This window comes from Leptinotarsa decemlineata, unplaced genomic scaffold, assembly GCF_025532065.1.
Source record: "Leptinotarsa decemlineata unplaced genomic scaffold, Ldec_3_MD MMD2_tig00002974_RagTag_RagTag, whole genome shotgun sequence".
In the NCBI taxonomy this organism is placed as follows: Eukaryota; Metazoa; Arthropoda; class Insecta; order Coleoptera; family Chrysomelidae; genus Leptinotarsa; species Leptinotarsa decemlineata.
Window position 1 is genome coordinate 5765638 of NW_027412578.1, and position 22190 is coordinate 5787827.

Consider the following 22190-nt stretch of genomic DNA (forward strand, 5'->3'; position numbering starts at 1 on the left):
ATGTATCTTGTCGTAGAGGATCCACTTTTCATGTCACGTGACGGTCCGATCAAAACATGAATCGTTTTGGTTGCGCAAAAACAAAGTGGAACATACCTCGAATCGTGACAATTTCTGTCGATCGTTCAAATAGTGGGGCACTCACTTTTCCGGCTTTTTGACATCCTCGATTACTGTATGTCTACTACCTCGGGCTCATCTTCGAGGCTAAAATCTCCGGAACGAAATTTCGCAAACCAACGTCGAACCACCAGAACAGCGATCGTTACACCTTTCTGGCCAACAGCCCCACAGGGATCTGTGGGTGTCAGCGCCAGGTCGCAGAGTACCTATATGACGCCTTCACATTAGGCCACATGACAGCCTCGCGGATCTTTTTAGTATGGAAGTCGCGCGGCAGCCAGGCGACCTAATGTGGAGGCACCCTAAGAGCGTTTGCCCACATATGTATTCAGTTCATTTCTTCATTTGTTTTGCACTAGCTTCACAGATATGTTGAATAAATTATGGTTAAAATAAAAATATTTATACTAGGTGCATTTTTCTAAAACTCAATGTATTTCTGCATTTCCGGGTATTCAATGAAATTAGCTTTTAGCTGTGTGTCTTGCTTTAATTCAACGATTTTATTCATTAACTGTGATTTAGAAAAGCCAAACTGGCAGGATAATTTCATAACAAGGGTTTTCCACAAATAAAAAACAATTCTTAATTTTCTTCACTTCGTCAAATCGCCAAACAACACAATCCCAAAGGAAACGGGAGTAGACGCCTATAAAGAGTAAGAGTCAACCACAGGGCCAGTAACATCAAAATGGCAGTCTTAGATTTTTTGTCCTCTAAAAGTAGACGTTGGCTGTTGATTATCATAATTCAATTTTGATTCAACCGTTCCTTCATTTGTATTCATTGGCTCCATGTTGAGTCACCCTATAGTAAATTTTGAACGCTTGAGTATCAGCATCTACATATCGTCCATCGTACACTCCAGATACGACCCTAGTGAATTAAAGCTCTTTCTTCTAGTCGAGTTTTGGATCAGGAGATGAAAATTCAAGATAAATTATAAGGTTTGGTGGAATGGAAACACTTTGAACAATTTTCTTTTAAGAAAGTGCTTTGATATACCTTTTAACGAAATTATAATTTTTTTTCGAGAACTTCTTGCGATTCATTCGAATTATTGCTGTTTCCCTCAAAATATAAAATCATAAATTAATAAAATTTGAATGACTACAAGAAATAACGAATTCTGAGTTACCAACAACCCTTTTCAGTTTATTGTAGTTGAAAGTTACGGTGCTACTGAATTAACAAACAAAATGACTGTCTCTGAAAAAAATGAACATAAGACATACCATGTTTTTTATTTCGGTCTTGAGATAAAATAAACATTCAGAGGCCATTAATTGTCATATGTGTCTGATATTATCGCTTACTCCGCTATTATTTTTGAAACGAGTTAGATATAATATAATGAATCGTGACAGGTCCGGTTAAAGTTGCAAATTAGAAAAAAGGTCCTAACGAATAGATATATATAGATAGATATATAGAAATTTTAAAAGTGTTGATATATACTGAGAAAAATCTTTCATAATTTAACAATAAAATATTGATTTTTGTACGTAGAAAACTTCATGAGCATTTGGGCTCTCTGGACCCCTACCAGAACAAAAAGCCTATCTCCGACGCGTATTACGCTAACCCAGTTAAAGATGTCTGAAACAGTTTCAGTCATCTCCTGATGATGATAACCGAGTTAGATATGACATGACAGTTATAACTGAATATGCTTACTTGGTTAGCAAATTTGTTCTGGTAAGGAAAACGTGTATTCAATAAATACGTAGAAAAATGAAATTGATAGATTTTATTTGCATTCAAATATTATCGTTCAATTTTGGAAAATTCGTCAACTTTTCATCAACATTAAAACTATTTTAGACATAAAAACAGCGTCAGAAGCATATTTTTCTTATCAGAATAATAATAAATAACCAGATGCACAGTCATCATTCGATAATAGATTCAGCAAATAATGAATGATGTAACTCCTGAAAAAAAAGTTCAAAAAAAACTTTTTCTATGAATTCCATTACGTTAGATCATTAGAAATTGTCAATATATGGGTTTTCTAGAATTTGACTATCCGAAGAAGCTTTGTATCCATTTCTGAATATTTCGTAAATTTGGTTTGCTAAATTAATATGGTTGAAAATTATAATAAAACTATTTATTGTACAATAATTATAAGCTTCAACATGTTGGTAAAGAAGTACATGGCTTGTACTCTAAGGGCTTGGATTTCTTATCGCAGAATTGGTCAGGCAGCGCTGTCTCTTCATCATCTACACAAACAACACTTCTTCTTTTCATCACCTTTTTACCCTGTAAAAGAGATACTGATTTAAGAAATTCCTACTTTAGGGGTAGGGAGAACAAAAAAAGTGGGGAGTTGGCTTGAAATTTATTGTACCAGAAAAGAATTCTTTTTCGCACCAGATTCAGAAGTAAGGTACTAAATTACTACATTTTTTAGGTTGCAGATTTTGCGACGTCAGTAAGCCAATGACGTCATATGAAAATTGACATTAAGAGGCGGGTAATTCATAACCTAATTTTGAATTGAAAACTCATTCTTTCAAAATCTATTTGAAATATTCGTTATCAATATCACTGTTACCAATTTCTCCATACTCCTCATAATTTTCCTTGTCAAGTTTTCTTACATTAATAATATACTTTATCCGTTTTTATGATGCACTGTTTGGAACCTTTGGTGTAGTAATGAATATTACTGAAGTTTTTTTCCCCAACACCAAATCGTTATTTTTAACAATAGATAAGGCAAAATTGTAAAATTAATTTAGATTGGTATACCTCTATGGTTGGTACGCCTGGATGGTTTACCTGTACGGGTTACCTTTATAGCATAAATAGGATTAGCTCGCACTAGTTTTAATCTTCCTCTTTGAAGATGATCACTTGGTGATCGAAACACGTGTCGAGGTGTTAAAAATAACGATTTGGTGTTGGGGAAAAAAACTCCAGTAATATACTTTATCCGTACTCTATCTTTCATAAAATCACTATTTTCATCCTCGATCGGAATTTTATCAGTTTTACGTATAGTAACAATATTTGCAGCTTGGGAATCTTGGGAAAGGTTTGCTATTGAAATGTTAGGAAAAGTCGCCTGAATAGTAAATTTTACAAAATACCTACTTTCCCACTTTAATTTGAAAATAAAAAACAAATAACTATGATTTTGAACCAAACATTCAATTTTACAAAAACAATGAAAACAAAACAACAGAAATCATATCATTTGTCATTACTGTCATTTGTTCTAGTCTAGCGTCCAAATTGATTCATCTTCTTATATATATATATATATTTTGATTTCCAGTGTACGTTAGTTTATTGAAACAACGATAAAAATAAAAACAACAATGAAAATTAATTGGCGCTCCGGGGCGACTTCACTGATTCATTGGTAGCTAAACTTTGTTGTATGAGGATTAAAGACGAACTAGGATCGATGTTACGTCCAGTAAAGTTTGGTTTCGGTACTGCAGGTGGATGTGAAGCTGTTGCTCATGCTGTTGGTAGATATATTAATCTTCATCCAAATACCTATTCAAAAATTTTCCTGAAAATAGACTTCAAAAATGCCTTCAACATGATTGATAGAAACATCATGCTTCGTAAGGTTAAAGATTCGTTTCCAGGATTTTATCCCTTCTTAAGTCAGTGTTAAAAATCAGCTTCTTATTTGAGTTTTGGTGAACATCTGATTCTGTTTGAGAGAGCTGTTCAACAAGGTGATCCCTTAGGACCTGCTCTTTTTGTCTGACCATCAACGAACTCACTAGAAGCTTATCATCCGAATTTAATTGTTGCTATTTGGACGATGGCTCAATCGCTGGCGATGAAAACAGTGTTTCGAAAGATTTAGAAAAAATCATTGATTATTCAAAACATCTTGAACTAAATTTTCAAAAATGTGAGTTGATTACTCTTTTAACTGCGAATAATATTTCCGAATCCATAATTTTCAAATTGGCTCCTGGCATAAGAATTATAATTTGCCGTTTTCGGTGTTCTTCCTCAATATAAATGGAAACGTTATAGAGTAGAGGCGAAAAATTGAAAATATAGTACTAGAATTGTCTCGAACTTTCAATAATTGTACTAACGTACCAGCAGATTGTCAAAAGTACTAGAATTAGTATAATTGTTCTAGCAGGAACATCGCTGCGGGCAGGCGTCTTGGTGGAAGTCATCTTGAATTTAGGCAGGTTGGAGCCTGCCTCCTTTACCCTTTGGACTGATGTTTGCCAGAAGGACAAACGGGTCATGACTGATGTGGGTGTTAATGGTATGGCGGCATGAGTGTCCTCAGACATCAGTACCACCCTTCACGGTGTACCCCTGCCTGGTTGAGGTGAATTGGATGAAAACGTTGTTCATCTTTCAGCGGAAGATATAGGGGCCTCATTCGACAGAGTGTCGGGGCCTTCTACAGTATAATCCATAGCTTCCCTGACTAATGCGGTGTCTTGGAAAATCAAGACGAATACTTCATGTAAATCACTGCGTAAACAAGAGCGAGATATAAATGGAACAACCTAGTGATGTGACATCCAATTTGCTAGCCAATTTTTCATTTGGGCATTGGTGATTTGACCAATCTTTAAAACTGACAACTACGTTGAGAATGACTTTTCATCTCGTGATGATGTTACATTGTTTAGCGTTTTCTTCAGATCTATTTTATGCCAGAAGTTCCAATTCTACTTATCAAGTTGACATTATTAGTCACGCCCAGTGATATTTCAGCTAGGCATTTTCGATAATAAGCACCTATAAGACAAAACTGAAATAAAAAGACCGGGTAGGCTTTGGAATAAAGGAATCCAAAACTTGGATTTGCAGTAGATCGATTAAAGATGGACATTATATTTACGAACATTGTTTTACAGTTAAACGGAAGTTCGAGAGACTCCTGTAGGAGTCAATTCGAAATGATTGAAGAAAGTGAAGGATGTTCCAGTTTTCATAAGATGCTCTTGAAGGTAATTTAGTGATTGATATATGATTTAAAACTTCCCCGGGCTCACTCTTCTATGCCCCAAATCTAATATTGAATTGAAGGGAAATTGTCAGGTAGTTGAGAAAATGTCCTATTTGAAGAAATTTAAATGAGCCGTAAGCTCATTTCAATTAAATAATTCACCAGAACCTGACATTTTTCCAGTAAGTTTGTGAAATGTACGGAATTTTTAGTTCTGTGTGCATTCCTTCAAGCAAGTTTAGTTCAGGTATACATACATAAAACATGGAGACTGCTGAGGACAACCTTCATGCCAAAACTTGGAAAATCGGATCAATTGGTCTCATGTCATTCGTATCAAAAATATGCGAAATGATGACTGCAAAAAATACTTTCAACAAAAGACTTTTGGAGAATAATGAAAAAAAAATTAGGGTTTAACCTGAATGAACAATATATTTATAGTTTATTGAACACTGTTACGAAAGAAAATATGGATAAAGGATCCAATGTACATTACCTGCCGGAAACACGTTTCAGAACACGCCTGCCACGGTCCCGCCCACCATTTGTATGCGCATGCGTCGTCGTTGCAAGTTCTCATTTCTTTCTCCGGCTTTTCCGGTGATTCACAGAAGTATTCGTCTACGGGAGTTGGCCTCTCCAGCTCCGACGTGACGGTAGATACTGTAGATTCCTGACAGAGTGGCTGTCGATGTTGGATTCCGCCTCCGCACGTTGCGGAACATTGCGACCACTCTCCCATTATCCAGGAGTACTTGATCTGCTTCGTTTTTTCTTGTTTCCAAATGGAGTACTTGTAGTGGACCCCAGGGTTCAGTGTTTGGCCTCTGAAGTATAACTGTTGAATACTATTACAATGAGAGTCCTATTGGTAATTGGATATTGACAATTGAAAAATTATTCATGGAACGAATGAAGATCACTCAAAAGATGAAATAGAGAACCTACGATTCTAGAAGAGTAGTAAATAAAATTAACGGAATTGAGAATAGTAGGAAGCAGAGGAGACAATAAATAAAAAAAATTATGTAGATCAAATAAGTCATTTTCTGAGAATAAAACACGACAGAATATTCAAAGATAGTTGTAACAAAGTTATCGACTTATGGTTCATTTCAATTTGTTGAGAAATATTTGGGCGTGATTACATAACCTGTCAAGACTGCCTCATTGGGAGAGATATCAAAACCATCCTACACTATAGTAATTTAGGAAACTAATATATTGTGAACAATAAATTGATCAGAGATTGATCAGAGAAACTCACATATACAATTATCGGTTCCTGTATGGGCCCTGGAATACGTATTTTCTCTAAATGGTTGTCTCTTCCGTAGAGGGCTTGGGTTCCAGCAATAGTGTATTCTCCAGGCAAAGAAATACGCCTGAAAGTATGAAAGTCAATGATGAATTGAAATCAACAGAAATTTTAAGTAGTTGAAGCTCATATAATAGTGTACAGAAAATATATTCCCAAAGCATTATTGATTGATTTTCAAAGATAAAAACATTAGCTACCGGCAAACCCGGATTTGAGTTGACGAAATCATTATATATATACTTTTCAATAGAACATATTTTCATTTGTCAGTGTTTCAAATACTTGAGTCAGTATCAGGCGCAATTCGAAATAATATCGAAGTACCACAGGGGAGTGTACCAGGACCACTACTAATGATTATTGATTCAATTAATTTGCACGCTGATAATATTTGCGGAAAGATTGGAAGATTCCAACCTCATACACAAGTCAATAAAAATATTCTTGGACACTCAAGCGGCGTTGGAAGCGAAGCTCTTGTCTCCTACCGAGCAACGTCTAAATTGGTAGGAAATTTCCAAAAACGACTCTCTTCGATAAGAATACTTAACAGATTGTCTCTGATCTGGATTCCTGGCCATACTGACTGGGAAGGCAATGAGGCTGCTGACTCCCTTGCAAAGGAGGGTGCTGCAAGCAGCTCCATCGGACCAGAACCTGTCATTGAAATCGCGTTAGGCTTTGCCAAACAAGGATTATGGCACCTGGATTGCAAGAATTCTCCAGGATTGGCTCCCTCTAAGGCGTTTATTCACCATTCGAAGCTTGATACCAAACAGTTGTTGGACTACAGTGGGGATGAACTACGATGTCTAACTGTCAGTTGAATCATCATATGCAGAGACTCGGACTGTCGAATGACAGGGTGTGTCGCCTCTGTTTGGAAAATGATGAAACAGTAGAGCACATACTTTATGCCTGCCCCGCTAGGGACCGAATCTGGTTTTCAGAGTTCGACTGAGCCGTACTCTCACCATTTGACCTGAAAGACCACTCACCATACAAACTAATCGGTCTTCGTTAAGAAGCTATGTTTATTTTGTCGAGTGTGAATAGGTGTGAGCCCCAATAAACCCTTGCGGGTCGCGGTAGAGGGTCGAATAGACCCACTTACTTTGGACCTAATCAAACCTAACCTAACGCTGATGATATCTTGGTGCAAGTTTTTGCGTGATTGATATAAACGGGATTGATGAAAGAATCCGTTTCGAATGGATTTACCCTAACGTGTTATCTATTACTCGACCAATCCTGTACTCCGACGATGCACCAGTGCCACAAGCATGAAAGTGAAATAATTGATTCTATTTCAGATATTTCTCCTGAGCCCCTTAACCAGGAAGAACTCAACGCTTTGGTCAGGAACCTTGGCCTTCCTAAGAAAGCATCGGAGATTCTAAGTTCTCGATTAAAACAACAAAATCGAGAAAACATCGTCACAGAATTGCTCTAAATGTATCCTGAAATGTGTGTTTATGCCTAAAGACCATAAGCTGGGTCGTTACTGATTGTACATTCGACTAAAGTCAAAGAAAAATATGCTACTGTGGATTTTGTTTTGGGGAAAATCAAATACCACGTATACAAGTGGCTCCTGTGTGTAGATCTGATAATATTGAATATTCTGCTCGGACAACAAGGAGGCTATACAAAATATCCTTGTTTTTTTTTGTTTGTGGGATAGCTGAGCTCTTTCAGCTCTGGGTTCAATTAAACTGGCCTTACAAGCCAGTTATGGTTCCGGGAAATTTAATGAGCCACTAGTACCTATTACTTTTTCATTTTTTATTTTATTTATTGAGTAATCTAGAGAACAAGCAGATCCAATAATCGATTACAATATCAAAACTAATTAAATAACCATTCTCAATATAATACAATGACTAAAACTAAAGTTACTCCAAATTACCTGAATCAAATTCAAATTGAAAGACACGTTCAGTTGAAAATGACAAATGGACCTTTTTCATTCAAATTGACTCTCAGTTACAGTTAGTAATAATTTCTAAGGATGACATCTCAATTCCAACATTTTTTTAAAAAGTTTTCACATTACATTTGACAAAGAAATCTATATTCCTCAAACAATTTGCCAGAGAACACATATTGTATAGTGGGGAATTCAAACCTAGATTGGTTCGAGGTTTAGGCAAAACAAATATATCTTCATTTCTATTATTGAAGTATGTACTGCAGTTCAGATAAAATTTTTGATAACAAGTGTGGTTTATCTACTTTATTATGCAATAGCTTATAGAAAAATAATAGAAACGCAAGTTTTCTTCTAAATTCTAAAGTTGTGAATTTGAATTCATTCAAGGAAGTATGATAACTAAGATTGAAAATATATTCACCATGTTTTTTGTAATGTAGAAATCTTAAGAATTTTTTCTGCACCTTTTCAATATCATTTTTATGACCTGAATAATAAGGAGACCATATTATTGCACCATATTTCAGTATACTATGGACAAATGTGTTAGTAATGTGAATATTTTTGTGAATTTGAATGAATTCCTAATAATGAAGCCAAGCATTCTATATGCTCCGTTTATAATGTCGGTCATATGTTGATCAAAAGTGAGTTTTTCATCCAGCGTAACTCCCAAGGTCTACATTCTGTCTTCTTGGCTAAATATATATTGTTTATCGTAAACTGAAAATCATTCCGTAGTTTTTTCCTAGTAATTGACATACTAAAGCATTTGTCAACATTTGTTAAATGTGAGGCGGTTTGACAGGGACCACTCATGAACTCTATCTACGTCATTTTGTAGCAAAATCACATCTTTTTGTCTTTTGATTTCCTGAATAATTTAAAATCATCCGCGAATAGTGCACATTGCGAGTCTTGAACTATCTCTGGTAGATCATCTATCAGTAATAAAAAGAAGAGTGGTCCTAGATTGGACCCTTGGGGTACACCAGATCTTGTGAAGAAATCCTCTGACTCCCATCCCTTATAAACTACATACGGTTTCCTGTCTATAAGATACGAAGCTGACAGCTTCAAGTGTCGTTCCGACAGCCCAAATGTGTTAAGTTTTTTCAACATAACCTCATGATCAACCTTGTCGAAGGCCTTACTGAAATCTGTGAAAATAATATCTAATTGACTATTATTTTCGACAACTTGATTTGCCTCTTGTATAAAACACGTTAGGTTAGTTATCGTGGACCTTTTAGGTAAGAACCCATGTTGCTTTTCACTTAGACATGGATAAACGTGATTTAAAATTTTTTCATGAATGATTGATTCGAAAAGCTTAATGGGTGCACAAATCAGTGCTACTGGCCGATAGTTTTGTATATTCTACCTAATACCACTTTTAAATATTGGACAAACTTTAGAGCATTTCCATAGTGTAGGATAAGTACTAGTTTGCAAGATTAAGTTATATATTATTTTCAAGGGTTTGATCAAGAATTTTATGCATCCTTTAACTATATAAGAGGGAATCATATCTGGGCCACAAGATTATTTTGGTTCAAGTTTTTTTGCGGCTCTTAGAATATCTTCATCATTTACAGAATCTATATCTAAACAAGAGTTCGTTAAAAAATCCATTAAGATTTTCTGTGTTATAATCCGCTTGATCTTTTGAATATACGCTCAAGAAATTATCTGCGAAAGCTTCTGCAATATTTTGCTGACCCTTTATTGTTTCCCCTCTGTACACCATGGTTTCAGTCAAGGAATTTGAGATTGATTTATTTTTTGCAACATACCACCAAAAATTTTGAGAGTCACTAGATATGCTGTTTTCAATTTGTTGCAGATAAATCCTATAAGCAATTTTAATTTCCCTTTTTGTTTTTGTTCTCAAATATATGAAATTTTGATAATCCAGGATATTGTTAAATTTTTCATATTTTCTACGAAATTCATCTTTTCTTTTCAAATCCTTTATTATTTCTTTTGAAAACCATGGTGGATAGCATTTTTTAATTTTTCTAGCCAAAGGGACGCATTCCTGTAAGACTTTATGCAAAATATCATGAAACTTTTGTACTATAGAATTTATATCCATATTATTACTTTCCAATTCATCCCAACATGTTTCCTTCAAGATATGATACAGTTTTCTGAAATCAGCTTTCTTAAAATTAAATTTGGGGTTAAAATTCTTATTTGGTTGGTTATTTTCACTTCTAGGGTTCACTTTCAACTTAAAAAATAATGATGGGTGGTGTTCATTCTCTACCACAAGTGGCATATCACATTTCTCTAAACTGATGGAACAATTACTAATTACTAAATCAAGGTATCTATTGAGTCCGTTTGGTACATTATTGTACTGCACAGCGTCAATTAAATTCAAACAATTCAGATATCTTTGTTCAATTGAGGATAACCTCTCTTTGTTGCCTATATTCACAACTCCTGGAATGTTAAAATTCCCCACCAACACAAAAACATCATTCGAATCTAGTAATCTATTCTTTATGTTGTCAAAGATATGCTCATAAGTTTGTAAATTCATACTATCGGGTACATACAATGCATAAATGAAAATATAGCTACCATAAAAATGCAATTTAACCCATAAATCCTCAACGTTACTATCATTGTAGGAATCAATGTTTAGGAATAACGTGTTAGGAATCACACGTTAAAAGGTAAGACCTCGTTAATCCTTAGCTCGCACAAGTTTCGACTTCTGAGGGTTGTCGTTCGTAGGGGTGCGACAGCTGGTTAACGGAAAAACAGATTTTTTAAACAGATATAATAATTGTTGACATTCATTATCTTTCCTAACTGCTATTAGTGTTCCTCCTCCTTTCTTCTTTCCCGTATCACAAAAATGTCTGTCTCTCCTAATCACCTTGTAATTATTATAAATAAAGAGTTCCCCATCAAAAACACTGGGGGCAGCCATGTCTCGGTTAATATTATGACATCATAATTTGCAGCACTCAAACTCAAAATGGACTCGTAGATTTTCGAATTTAATCCTTTCACGTTTTGATAATAGACATTCAATTTTTTGTAATTATGTTTAATGCACATCGTTTAAATTTGATTCAGATTTTATTAAAAATATACGGGAGTTTTCGGACTGCCTCATGAAAATATTACCATTCCTCACCCATAAAAATCTTCCTTTGTTCTTTTTTTTGAATTCCCTACATTTGACAAACAAAGTCTTGTTTTGCCCGGTAAGCGCTTCATTTACATAAATTGGGGGTTTGGCGTCAACGCCTTTGATATTCGGATAGACTCCAATGTTCAAGGATTGTTTTACTCTTCTTGCTTCATAAACTCTTCTTTTTTCAGCCTAGACACAAACCTCAGGATAATTGTTTAGGGTTCACCTTTATTATTTCTCCTTTTAGCGCGATAACAGAAGTCAATTTCGTTCGTTTCGACTTTCACATTTAATGCCTTGCAAATATTCATTACAGTGGTCTGCACATTTTCTTCCTTGATGTCGGGTACCCCCACAACTTCAACCGTTTGATGGAGATTGAAAATGTTTCATGATGAATTTCACTAGTTCGGACTTCCATTGTCTACTATATACAATGATTTGACAATTGACTAAATTAAAATGAAGAAATGAAAAAAAGGAAATAAAAAAAAGTGGAGAGATTCCAAATCACGTTAGTTCACGACGTTTCGATTGTTAGTATCTACAATCGTCTTCGGGTGATAACTGGACTGATTTCTCCGAGAGATGACTATTTATAGGTCGTTCGAGTTCTTTCACTTATCCCCTCTTTCCATTTTCCGCTTCCACCAAACGCGGACTGCGATTCCAAGAATTGCATTTACCGGATACCCTGTGAGTGCGGAAAATCCTATATTGGTGAAACTAAGAGGTCATTGAATGTTCGCATTGCTGAGCACACGAAACATACACAGCGAGGATAAACCAGCAAATCAGGAATAGCAGAGCATGTTTGGACCCATCAACACAACATCGAGTGGTCCCAAGCTGAGATCTTGCACAGAGAGGAACATTGGCTTAGGAGAAAATTCAAGGAAGCCGCATACATGTTGTCCAACAACGTATTCAGCCAAGCCAGCGTAGAAATACGCAACATATGGAAACACATCATCAAGCGAAAAATGGCCAACTCCCGCCAAAACGGTCATCTCCCACGAAACCAGTGAAGCGGAAAATGGAAAGTAGGGATAAGTATAAATAGTCATCTCTCGGAGGAATCAGTCCAGTCATCACCCGAAGACGATTGTAGATACTAACAATCGAAACTTCGTGAACTAACGTGACTTGGAATCTCTCCACTTTTTTTTTTATTTTCTTTTTTTCATTTCTTTATTTTAATTCAGTCAATTGTTCTATTTTTACTTGTATTTTATTTCACTATTATTTCTTTTCAGGTTTATTTTGGTTAATATAATTGTTATTTTCAGCTATTCATTTTCAATTCTTCTCTTTTAGTTGTTTCAGGGATTTCAAATCATTTTATATAGTAGACAATGGAAGTCCGAACTAGTGAAATTCAACTTCAACCGTGTTGAGTTTTGATTTTTGTTCTTGGAAATTTAATTTTAACTTAATCTCATCATTTTCCTTTTTGAGATATACGCATTCTGTTTCTGATTGCTCGATCTTTTGCATACACTCCTTGATTTGCTCAGCTTGTGCTTTTATTAACCTGTTATTTTCATCAATTTTGTCATTACAACTTTCCATAGTATGTTCAATATTGTTTATTTGACCTAAAATGGTTTTTATCACTTTCAATAAGTCAGCAATAGAAGGGTTACATTCCTTGCACATCCAATCTTCATATTTTGTACATAATTTTTTTGCACATTCTATATGACTTGCTTGTTTACAATCATCAGTTGTGCATTTTGATTCTTTCCATACATTTGATATTTTCATATTACATATGTCGCAATATGAGTTCATTGTACTTTTTGACTTTGCTTCCACAAAAAGATCCGTATTCCGGCAAATTGGAACAAAAACTCAGTAGAGTTCGGTCTCTTATCAGTTTCTTACCTACCTGCCATAATGTGTGCGAACCTTTATGATATTTAGGTCATTTAAGTTATTTCTTGTTATCATCCGCCACTGCTTCTTAATAACCACAATAAAGGGAATTTACAGAAATTACAAAATAGAGCAATGCAGACTGTTTCAAGATCCGCAATTAGTGTAATGCTGACCATTCTGAATAGGTTTTCAGTTGAATTAAAACTTTATTTTATGTTGATGATACAAAATTACCAAGGACACCTTACTTGAAGATGTTTTATATGAATGAAATCCACCAGTAAAGTACAAACTCTTCAAATAGTTTTCATTTAAAAGAACAAGATATAATTCTCCAATGTATACACTTTCCCAACATTAGAACAAAATACGGTGCCTCGACGCGCGTTTCGCTAACCAAGTTAGCGTCTTCAGGAGATCATTGAAAAATAAAATGGTGAGAGAAAAAATCTTGAATGATTGTTGTTGTATCTCCGCTGGTAGAGCAAACCTAGGTAAATATTCCTTTTTGGATTCAATCTACCCTCTCGCATATTCAGATAACCAAAAAAGCTGCACCTCAATAAAAATATAACTTACATCTCTCCGTTCAGATAGAATTTCCTGTCCAAGGCGCTGCCTATACTAATATAGTTCTGGGAATAATCTTTCTCGTCAATTTGTATATTGCGGGCTCCGCGTGGTATGACCACAATTTCTTCGTAGCCCAGGGACCAATTTTGTTTATCGAACGTCCCTTCCTTTTTGTCGCATTTACTTCCATCTCCCTGGCAGATGCCGCAATCGTCCTCTTCGGTAGTTGAGTCCACCACCCAGTCGCATCCGACTTTCTGGAAAATTAAACGGAAATGCGTATAATTTGAAAGCGGGGAGGGTTTCGTTAAAGCTGGCCATACACGCAGACATATGTTTCAAAGCAACCGATTATGAAAAATAGAGGAAATAAATTTGTTTCCAGGGATTTACGTTTCGTCTTCTTATTCTTGTAATATATAGAAAAAATATATGAAAACATACTGATAGTAATAAAGTGGTAATTGTATTCCGGAAAATCAAATCAAAGTAAATAATCTTAAAAAAAATTTGTAGGCCAAAATGTTACAAATTTTTAAAAATTCTCAAATTATTATATTTTATGTTAACTTGAAACATATTTGGTTGTTATGAATCACACGTTGAAAGGTAAGACCTCGTTAATCCTTAGCTCGCACAAGTTTCGACTTCTGAGGGTTGTCGTTCGTAGGGGTTCGACAGATTTCAAACAGATTTTTCAAACTCACATTTTAGAAACTGTACAAAAATCAGTAATAATGACGATGATTCCTCATCAAAAATTCATAAAACTTATACTAATTTATATTTATGTTGTGAATTTCAGATGTAAAATGAAAATTTATACAGCTAAAAATACTCACAGGTGAAACTGTTCCTGTTTTTGAGTTTCAAGGGTGTTGTTTGTTGGGATTTTTCCTGACGTTTCGCCGAGGCGAGTGGCTGGCATCTGGCTGGCATCTGGCATCTGGCGATGAAACAAACCTGTAAAGAAACCATCCATTCACGTCGGCGAAACGTCAGAAAGAAATTCCAACAGATGACGTCCTAAAATACAAAATCACAAACAGTCTCAACAGTCGCAGAATTGATTTAGTTTTTTTTATCATTTCATACTTGGAAGTATGGATACTTTCGATTTATGAGCTTGACTGAAATGAGGCGATAAGAATTTATAAAAACCCGAAAAACATACGTTCACATTTTGCCTTTTCAATTACTTTGAAAATAAACTAAACAACATGTCAACGAAACAGTCTAGTTGAATCTATAGTTGAAAGCGTTCAATATACAGGGAGTAACTGAATAAGTGTAAAACATTCAAGGAGGTGATTCCTCATCGAAAAAAAGAAAGGATCTTTCATGTAAAGAAACTTCATTGGAGCATCCCTCGTTAAGATACAGCCCCTTGAAGGGGCTACATAAAATTTGTATAACAATTTTTTTCACAAGCACTGAAAAAGTTACAATATTGAAATTAACCTGACGTTTTGTACTACCAAAAAGACACTTAGCCAGTTATTTATTTGGTTTACCCCATGGTTGTAAGGGGTGGAAAACGCAACCCCTAAATTTATTTTCCAATATAACTTTTTGTCTTATTATTTGTTTACCGTTTAAAAATTCATTTTCGATAGCCTGTTTCATTCTGAACAAAAAATATCTCTTGGGTTTTTTGTCCAGAATAAACCAGTTCGCAGCAAAAAATTATTTTAGGAACAACTACAGAGATACATCGTCATAAATGCGAACTGAATTTATTGTTATTTTGTAGTTAGTACCTGCATTAAACGAATAAAGGGTGATAAACAAAACTAGGTTATTAATAACAAAACACACAACATGTAGAAATCATAGTAAATGCTCAATATCTCTACCTTCAGACATTACGCATGTGTCTAGACGTCGGCGCATTGAGCCATGTAGTCGCTCAAATATCCCTGGAGTCTCTCTGATTATCCTGCACGCATCGATGATGCGGTTTCTCAAGTCCTCTACATCGCGAACAGGATTACGATAAACCAAATGCTGTAAATGGCCTCAAATAGAGAAATCGAGAGGATTGAGATCCGGGGATCGAGCGGGCCAGTTCTGTGGTCCTCCTCGACCTATCTACTGATTTGCATATGTGTCGGTTAAATGCTGACGTGCTACTTGACTTAAATGAGCGGGAGTCCCATAATGCCTAAAAAACATATCCCTTCTGACGCCCAAAGGAACTTCCTCCAGCAGTACTGGATGCACTTCTTTTAAAAATTGAACGTATGCCTTACCATTTAATCGAAGAGGTAGAAAATGAGGCCCGATTAAATCATCCCTAATAACTCCGAGCCACACTGCCACTGTTCTTGATGGTTAGTTTCGACAATAGCGTGAGGGTTTCCATCAGCCCATATGAGGTAATTATGAACATTAATAATCTTGTCCCGAGAAAAACTACATTCGTCTGTGAATTCTATCGTCATCAGAATGTCACAATTTCTCCTGATCATTTACAGCATCCAATTGCAAAATTCAAGACGGTTCGGAAAGTCTGGCGGTAACAGTGCCTGTACTCGTTGCAGATGGTAAGGGTATAAGAGTTGTTCCTTTAAAATTCGAAATACCGTCATATGATCAACATTTAGCTGGAAAGCAATCTTTCTAGTACTGGTGGTAGGTTGTTCTTCAATCAAATTAGGTACTGCTTCCTCAAGCTGTGATGTTCGTACTTCTCGATGGCGACCACAATCCTGCGTTCTTTTGTCGAATGAACCATATTCTCGTAATCGTTGGTGAAGTCGAGCAAATATTCTATGTAAAGGATGCTGCCGTTGAGTATACATTTCAGCATATCTTCTAGAAGCTTCTAACCCATTCCCCTGGGACAGACCGTAAACGTAATGCATATCAGCCACTTCCTCATTTGTGTATGCCATTTTAATAACAAGTGAATTATTAAAGTAACAAATTAAGAACAGAACAACACACAATTAGTATTGATTCAATTTCTAAAATTCATAAACTAACAGCGTCATACCAATTTAATTCTCATTATCGCGAATAGCGACCTACTAGATAGATTAGTTTCGGATTTTCGCATTTATGACGATGTATCTCTGTAGTTGTTCGTAAAATAATTTTTTGCTGTGAACTGGTTTATTTCGGGCAAAAACTCATGGAACATTTTTTGTTTAAAATTAAACAGGCTATCGGAAATAAATTTTTAAATGGTAAACAAGTAATAAGACAAAAAGTAACATTGGAAATAAATTTTAGGGGTTGCGATTTCCACCCCTTACAACCTGAGGTAAACCAAATAAATTTCTGGCTGAGTGTCTTTTTGGTAGTAAAAAACGTCAGGTCGATTTCAATATTGTAACTTTTTTAGTGCTTGTGAAAAAAATTGTTATACAAATTTTATGTACCCTCTTTAAGGGGCTGTATCTTAACAAGGGATGCTCCAATGAAATTTCTTTATATGAAAGATCCTATCTTTCTCTCGATGAGGAATTACCTCCTTAAATCTTTTACACTTATATAGTTACACCCTGTTTTTGATAAACCAAAAACTCCAATAATAATGAAAACTTTAACTTTGGAGAAACAATTATTCTTTTTTTTTGATGTTGAAGTACTACCTAACTTCAACTTTAGTACAGATGAGACGTTACTAGTCGAGATGAAATGTAAAAATTTGAATATAAGTTAGTTGATATAAATTAAATTTTATTTCGAAAAATTCTGATTTCAATGTTAATTATTCATGGTGTCTATAATTCGCCTTGAAGATGTTTTTCTGAAAAAATATTTGATATTGTTAATGAGATAGTTTCATCCTGAAGAACATTTTATGTATATTTGAAAATTAATGATTACTATAACAACAATTCTGAATGACCCGTTCGTGGTTAGGTTTTTTATACAGATTTTAACAAATTCAAAAGTCCCTTGATTACTATCTGAAAGTTATATATTCCATCGTCAAATCCGCGTCGTGAATTAATCTGAATTATCTAAAACGACTGAAGACCAACAACTCAAAATGAAATTATGGAAAATAGCATAAAATTATTGGAAAAATTCATTGTGTGTTGCTGAGTTTTGATTCACCTTAGCTAGAACTAGAAACTTCATCTGTATAAACATTTAGTGATTGGAAATTGAATTTGGATATTGAAGTATCCACAGGAGTCCTTATTCACATTATTTATTAGTAAGGGAATGGGAAAAATATTGTCGCCTTCGCCAAAACAGCTAACCCAAAACTTCCGCCATAATTTTAAACTTATCAGATTTCTCATGAAGTTCTATCAAAAATTTACCTTGCATATACCTGATATGCAGACGTCGCGAGAGACGACACTGCATGGAGTTCCATCTTTGGCATAATCTCCCCAAGGAACAATGACAGACTCACTGAAATCACTGCAGTAAAGTTGGCAAGGCTCACCTGAAAAAACATCCATAATCACATAATTATTGCCAGGAAATACACTTTAAAAGTTGAGAAAATACATTGGAAATACATTGAAAGGAACACAATTAAATTGGCTCTCCGCTCATGTATGAGCTGATCCTCAATCTCGATTGGACGTTTCTAATGCGTTTCGCAATGCAGATGATGCCTGTCTTCACTTTTATGAAAAATTATACAGTGTATTAGATCGCTGCGTGTCGAAATTTTTGATAAAATCTAAAAATAATTATCCAGCCTACTTTGATGGTGCATTGATGAAGAAAATTGTAACTAAGACAAAATTTTGTTGTAAATACAAAAGAAACGGCGATATTCACGCTTTTCACGAATTCAAACGTCTTCGGGCAGAAATCATAAGAACCATTAGAAGAGCTTATAAAAAATTATTTCAGAAAACTGAGAGCGACATTATCCATAACCCCAATAAGTTTTGGTCATTCATCAACAAGTCAAAATATACGAATGGAATCGGAAATGTTACATGAAGGCAAGCTACTTGATAATCCCTCAGATATTCTTGATAGTTTTGCAGATTTCTTTAGTGTTTCTTATATAGTGTCAACACCAAGTGACCTAGCGAACAACAGTAGTGATATTCCCAGCTTAGTAATCAAAAACTTTAGTATTGAAGATGTTTATCATACCCTAAAAAAATTAAAGTCTAATTTCACTGCGGGACCATATTCCAGAATTCAGATTGTATCTCAGCTCTGGTTGAATCACTAACACCTCTAATTGATATATGCATGTACCATCAATATGGAAAATGTCGAAAGTCTGTCCAATTTTCTAAAAAGGAGATAAAAGTGAGATAAAAAATTACAGACCAATTTCATATGCAACTTTTGTAAAGTGTTTGAGATGATTCTTGAGAAAACAATCTATTGTCATGGCACCAACATTATTAGCCCCAATCGACACGGTTTCATGAAATGACGTTCAACCACCACCAATTTTGTAACAATCACTCAATGTATTGAAGAGGGTATTGATTGTCAGTCTCAGACCGATGTCATCTACACTGATTTTTCTAAAGCGTTCGACAGTTGACTATAGTATCCTGCTCAACAAACTTTCGACTTTTGGGTTATCCAATGAATCAATTACCTTCTTCAAATCGTATTTTTACAACCGTAAGCAATAAGTCAACATATCCAAATGTAATGTAATGTCTTACTCACTGAAAACGAACTTGAATTTACACAACTTACTGATCTAGGTGTTACTTTTGATTCATTCATCTCTTTCAATAAACATTTTGACACTTCTCTAACAGCAGCTTATCGCATGTATGGATTTATAGCTAGAATTACAAAAGACTTCGAAAAAGCTTCAACATTGAAATTATTTCATTTCACTTTCGTTCGATTTAGGCTGGAATATGCATCTGTCGTGTAGAGTTTCTATCAGGTCCATATAAATCAACTAGAAGCCCTATAGAGGCTCTTCCTAAAATACATGTCTTTCAAACTTGAAGGAAGAACTTCTGAAGGAATGCCCTATTAGGAACGGCTTGTAACTCACAATTTTTGTAGTCTCGAGGTGAGGCGTAAATATTATTCCTTTCCTTTTTATCCAAGGTTATAAACAATATCATCGCCTGCTCTCAACTGTTACATATGTTGAAATTTTGGGTTCCTAGACGGTCATCTAGGAATAGTGTTACATTTTATCTCAACACTCCGCGTACAAATATAATGAAATAATCTCCAATTTATACAATGTGCGATACCCCTGATTTTGTTAGTCTTGTCCTAGATATATTCAACTGCCAGATTATACAAATCAAAATACATTTCTTAGCTAACTGACAGTTCTGTTTTTAATTTTTTTTAAATAGATTCACAAATTATATTATGGCATTTGTAAATGCCACTGTTACTCCCTATTCTGTAATTGGGTTCATCCTGTAGAATAATGTATGAAATGAATAAATGAATAAATAAATAAATGAATAATCTCATCATTCGATATTTCTGTTATTTGTGAAGCTGAAAAAATTAAAAACATGCGGTCTGAACGAAGTCAGATTACTCCTCAGAAATCATCTTTAAAATCGTAACATTGTAGTTTCTATGGAATTATCACAAATATATTTTTTGAAAGGGCACCCTCAACAACTGTATTGTCACGTTTTCCCCGTGGGTTGACCAATAATTGACTACACTGGATAATCAACTCAACTGAAATTTCACTTGAAATACAACAAACACTTCAAGTGAAACTTCAACTATTATTTGAATGTCTATCGCCTTACTCAGTCACTTCGCGTACCGCACTGCAACGTCAATTCGACTATGTAGATATCCTCGTGGCTAGCCTTCAAATATCGTAATCGAATGTCATACAAATTTTGCCAAAGTTTTGTCGAAATCGGTTGCGTTATTCTCGCTGCTTCTAGAGTGGCGGGGAATCATCGTACATTTGCGCGCTCTTAGCTACGTCACGTTTGATTTATGGTTACCAGTGGCGGCCGGCTTTATTTTCGTTCGGGCATTATTTACAAGAATATACTTTTCTTGAATGTCCCTGTTACTGTATATATAGAAAGACAGTATTACGAGATATATAAAAAAGTCATTCAACTATACTATAAATAATATGTTCTGTGATTAACATAATCCCACACGAATGTCGAAGTGAGTTAGTAAACACACGCCGGAACGAGGCATTTTATGGCAAAACACATGTTGCGTTTTTGTGAAAGTGTTTAGTTGAAATCTTACACTGAAGTGTTTTTTGAATACGTTATGGATTTTCATCAAGTATCGGCCAATTTCCATCATATGAATGAAAAAATTATATCAAGTGATGTTGATCTATGAAATGACAAACATTGAATGAAACTTTGAGGTACCAAAGCATTGCAGTTTATACCTTGATGGAAGTAAGTTTGTCATGGTGAATTGTAGAATTAAATTATGTGGTGTTGCTCTCCAAAACGAGAAACATCAAATAAAACTTTGAGATACTGAGCCATTGTATTTCCCACTTCAATGGAAGTGAGGCTGCTATTTATGCAACTTCGTATTTACCGAATTGGGTTCAATCAATACAATAATTGTTCGAAGAAAATAATGAAATCATGAGGTGTTGCTCTCCACAACAAAAACATCGAATGAATCTCCGATATACCGAAACATTATAGTTTCCTACCTTGGTCAAAGTAAGGCTGCCATTTATGCAACTTCCCTTCATAGGTTGTATTATCAAAATGACTGCACTGGGCAGCCCGAAAAGACGGCTCTCCCGTTGGGCAAGCATCCGTATTGCAGATCCTGTAACGCGTCCTCTCTCCCACGCAGAACCGTCCTCCGGCAGAGGGCGCTGGATGATCACACTCTCTGTGCATTACGGAGACTCCGGAGCCGCACGTGCGTGAACATTCGCTCCAGGCACTCCACTCGCCCCACCCGCCATCTATCGGTAAGGGGGGTTCGAGCATTGCTACGCATCTGCGTTTTTGACACCACTGAAAAAATGGATAAATGATAGAAATTATATAGATCTTTGTTCCAAGAAAGGGAATATATACAAGCAAACAAAAAAAACATTCCACAGTTGATAATGAATCATTTGAACAATAAAATGTTTGTTGATTTGAACAGAAACTAATGATGATGTGATATGGAGGAATATATAATTAATAATCGAGTGACGAAGTGTATACTTTTTTATGTCAGCAACTATTTTTTCAATTTTGATGTGAAACAAACCATTTTTCAAAGTTTCCTCATTGAAAGTGGTAAACTATTGTATTGAATGATTACCGATATTCTGTACCTACATATATTGAATAGATGG

The 22190-nt window shown here is 35.2% G+C and overlaps 1 protein-coding gene across 3 annotated transcripts in view; it reads right to left on the minus strand.

Annotated features, from left to right (window-relative positions):
* Window positions 1-2221: 2221 nt before the first annotated feature.
* Window positions 2222-22190, minus strand: part of AdamTS-B (ADAM metallopeptidase with thrombospondin type 1 motif B) — a 97414-nt gene continuing 77445 nt past the window's right edge. For 2 of the 3 annotated variants that reach the window (XM_074177343.1, XM_074177344.1), the window contains 6 exons: window positions 21543-21858; window positions 18232-18359; window positions 13955-14205; window positions 6351-6468; window positions 5580-5921; window positions 2222-2391 (listed from right to left, as the gene is read on the minus strand). In XM_074177343.1, coding sequence (XP_074033444.1) covers window positions 2260-2391; window positions 5580-5921; window positions 6351-6468; window positions 13955-14205; window positions 18232-18359; window positions 21543-21858 — 1287 coding nt within the window. In that variant the 3' untranslated portion in view covers window positions 2222-2259. Of the gene's footprint in view, window positions 2392-5579; window positions 5932-6350; window positions 6469-13954; window positions 14206-18231; window positions 18360-21542; window positions 21859-22190 lie in introns of all 3 variants that reach the window. The other variant, XR_012465898.1, reaches the window with a different exon arrangement.